Source organism: Poecilia latipinna, unplaced genomic scaffold (genome assembly GCF_001443285.1).
Source record: "Poecilia latipinna isolate Pla-1442-1.1 unplaced genomic scaffold, P_latipinna-1.0 Scaffold1090, whole genome shotgun sequence".
NCBI lineage: Eukaryota > Metazoa > Chordata > Actinopteri > Cyprinodontiformes > Poeciliidae > Poecilia > Poecilia latipinna.
This window is the reverse complement of record NW_015113706.1, coordinates 79093-82086: the sequence shown is the minus strand read 5'-3', so window position 1 is coordinate 82086 and position 2994 is coordinate 79093. Positions and strand designations below refer to the sequence as shown.

The window sequence follows — 2994 nt, the reverse complement described above, 5'->3', positions numbered from 1 at the left end:
TTCCAGATCACAGATTGTGTCATAATTGAGACCTACCAGGTCTGGTTGATAAAACTGTTCAGTGTACAGAAGGAAGCGGGTTAAAGTTAGCCATTATTAGTGTTAGAGTTGTTACATTTTCTGATATGAAAATAACTCTACCAATGAACATTAATATTCATCTTGGAAATAATTCCCAAACGGTTGAGCAGCAAGTTGATCTAAGAATTGCAGCTTTCTGGAAAATGACTCAAAGTTTCCCCCAATCTGAGGAAGTTTTGTCAATTGGCAGATAACAGGAAGAAGTCTGAGTTTTTGATGATTTACAGTAAACAGCATCAATATTGATAATTTTAATCTGGTATTAAACTGAAACTCGGTATCAGTGTGACTGATAGTAATAGGAATGAAAAAAAAAATCGAGATTGGGATGTTTCTAATGGAGATAAATGCAATTGTAAACATAAGTAAGCTTTTCTGTCCAAGTGCCATTTATTTAAGAAAACAGTGCTTATTACATGACCAAACTGTAGCATTTAGCCAGCCCTAACCATATCTTTTTTACAACTCTAGTACAAGTCTATTTACAAGATCCAACTAACAGAAACATACAATTTTCACATGGGCCTTTTTCATTAATTACAAAAATCCTCAAGTGTTTCCAAAAATAAAAAATACCGATTGATGATTGAGAGATAAATAGATAAATACACAAGCATCCAATCAGACTCAGTCATCCAATAAATAAATAGAACAATAAATAACATTCAGAAGATTCTTTGGGCAAACTCGGCCCGTTTCATTTGCCTCACAGGTTCTGGCATTGGTCTCGATGCCAGTCTGAGCACAGTACAGCACGCTGACGGAATCAGCTTTTACTTATGGGGATGAGAAAAATTAAGAAATGCACCGGATATGTGCCATGAAACAGCAAGTGAAACAATTATATTGAGGCACTTTAAAGGATGTTCCAGGAAATGACAACATTTCCGTGCGTCTTCCCCAAGAGGAAACTAAATGCAAGACGTGAAACAACATTCAATCGACAAAAAATTGAATGGCTGCCCATCTAATCATGTTAACATATTTTTGTGTGTGTTTTTTTTTTTCTTTTTTTTTTTTACAATTTTGGGACTGAACATTGTAAAATTACTTATAAAATAGAACCAGTGAGTTGTAAAACAAAACAAACATTGGAGAAAAACTATGGTGAAAAAAATATGAGGCAATAGCAAAAAAATAAAAAAGAAACAAAACAATGTTACATCTTCCCTTTTTGAGTCCATGAGGAACATCAGTGCATGTTCTCTGTGTTTGTCGAATCTGAGTGAGTTTCCGACTGCTCTCCAAAAATCCCCGCCAGAGTTTTAAAGTGAGGCCCCCAGTCACTGAGGTAGTCGTAGTCCTCCTCAAAGTCTACTGCGAGCGACTCGATGGAGCTGAGAGACTCTGCCACCGAGCCGTCCCCCTCGTACGCGTACGTGGCCAAAGAGTCGTAGGGCGGAGCCGAGTTGTCTGTGTCGTGCTCTTTCAGCCGCTGGTTGATGAAGTCTCGGATGTTTGAGCTGTCCTGAGAGGCGGGCGGCCTGGGGCCTCGCTGCGTCTCGGGCTTGATGTCCCTGCGGTACAGGTTCTCCTTGACAACCTTGGGGTTTCGAAGGGTCCCCATGTCAAAGGCGTGTGTGTCCTCTTCCCCTCCTCCTTCGTCGTCGTAGTGGATCACATTATCTCGGATGTCCTCTTTGGAGGACATGAGGGTTTCCTTTTTCTTCTGCCGTCTTAATCCCACGTAGAGCACGACGATAACTGGGGAAGGAAATTAAAAAAGCTCGGTGTTAGAGAAGGTTTTTAGATAGTGGAGCCCACCAGGGGGCGATAGTGGAGCTTTAGAAAGCTGGAGGAGAGATGAGAAGAAAATACAACAAAAACTTTTTAAATTTTTAATTCTACTTTTTTCCATGAAATCTGATTTGCTTTTCAATCATTATAAAACATACACTGAAATAAATTACTGAAATGTTATTTGCCATGCTCAACCTTCTGATTGGCTGAAAGTAAGATTCATTGAAAAATTCTGTTTTCCTGTTAGTAACTGAACTCATTTGTGTAAACTCTATACCTAAGAACTGATTTACAGGCTCTGACTAATCAGGTTAACTGGACTTTGGCCTGTCACGATGATATATTTTGCCAGACCATAAATTGTCCCAGAAGTTGTTATGATAAACAATAATGATGTTGTTTTGAGACCATTTTCAAGTAATGTCATTATAATATAAATGCACCCTCTCAAAGATGAATAAACTTTGATTTCTAATGACCATTTAATACTGGACCTGGAAGACATTTGAAATATTCAAAATAAATAAACAAAACAACAAATAAAATGGGTAAAGTCTCAGTAAATAAAATTGTCCTTCAGAAAAGGGGACAGTTGAGACCAAAGCACCACTGAAGTCTTTTGTCATCCAGTCGTTGGTAGAAGGAGAGACACGAGAAATACAAACTAGGGCTGTTGTAAACGAATATTTTAGTAATCGAGTAATCTATCGATTATTCTTACGATTAATCGAGTAATCGGATAAAAAAATATATAAAATGAAATATTGGTAAATCTGGCATAATACCGGTGTTACTATCAGATATCAATATCAGTCCAATTTTTCATATTTGAGCATCCCTAGCAGTTCCTTTTTTGTAGTTTAGAAAACTAACCTGTAACAATAATAGCTCACTTTCTAAGTTAACCAGAAGAAAAGTTATAGAAAAATCTGAAATTCTATTGAATTTAATAAAGAGGCAGTCTCACAAATATGCTTATAAAAAATGTCTACAATCCAGCTTTTAGTTTAATCTTCAGTTAGTTTAATAGATTAATTAAACTCACCTTGCCACCTAACCTGTCACGCTTTGGGTTTGAAAATACGGGAAATGCCGCCTGGAGTGGGAGGAGAGGGCGAATGAACGAACGTAAGATGGGGTGGAGGGGAGGAAATAGACCAGCGGACTGACGAA

At 37.7% G+C, this 2994-nt stretch overlaps 1 protein-coding gene across 1 annotated transcript in view; it reads right to left on the bottom strand.

The window, feature by feature from the left end:
• Nucleotides 1-447: 447 nt before the first annotated feature.
• LOC106959516 (cadherin-12) overlaps nt 448-2994 on the bottom strand; it is a 78879-nt gene continuing 76332 nt past the window's right edge. The window contains exon 12 of the mRNA XM_015052135.1: nt 448-1785. Within this exon, the coding sequence (XP_014907621.1) occupies nt 1274-1785 (512 nt within the window). The 3' untranslated portion in view covers nt 448-1273. The remainder of the gene's footprint in view (nt 1786-2994) is intronic.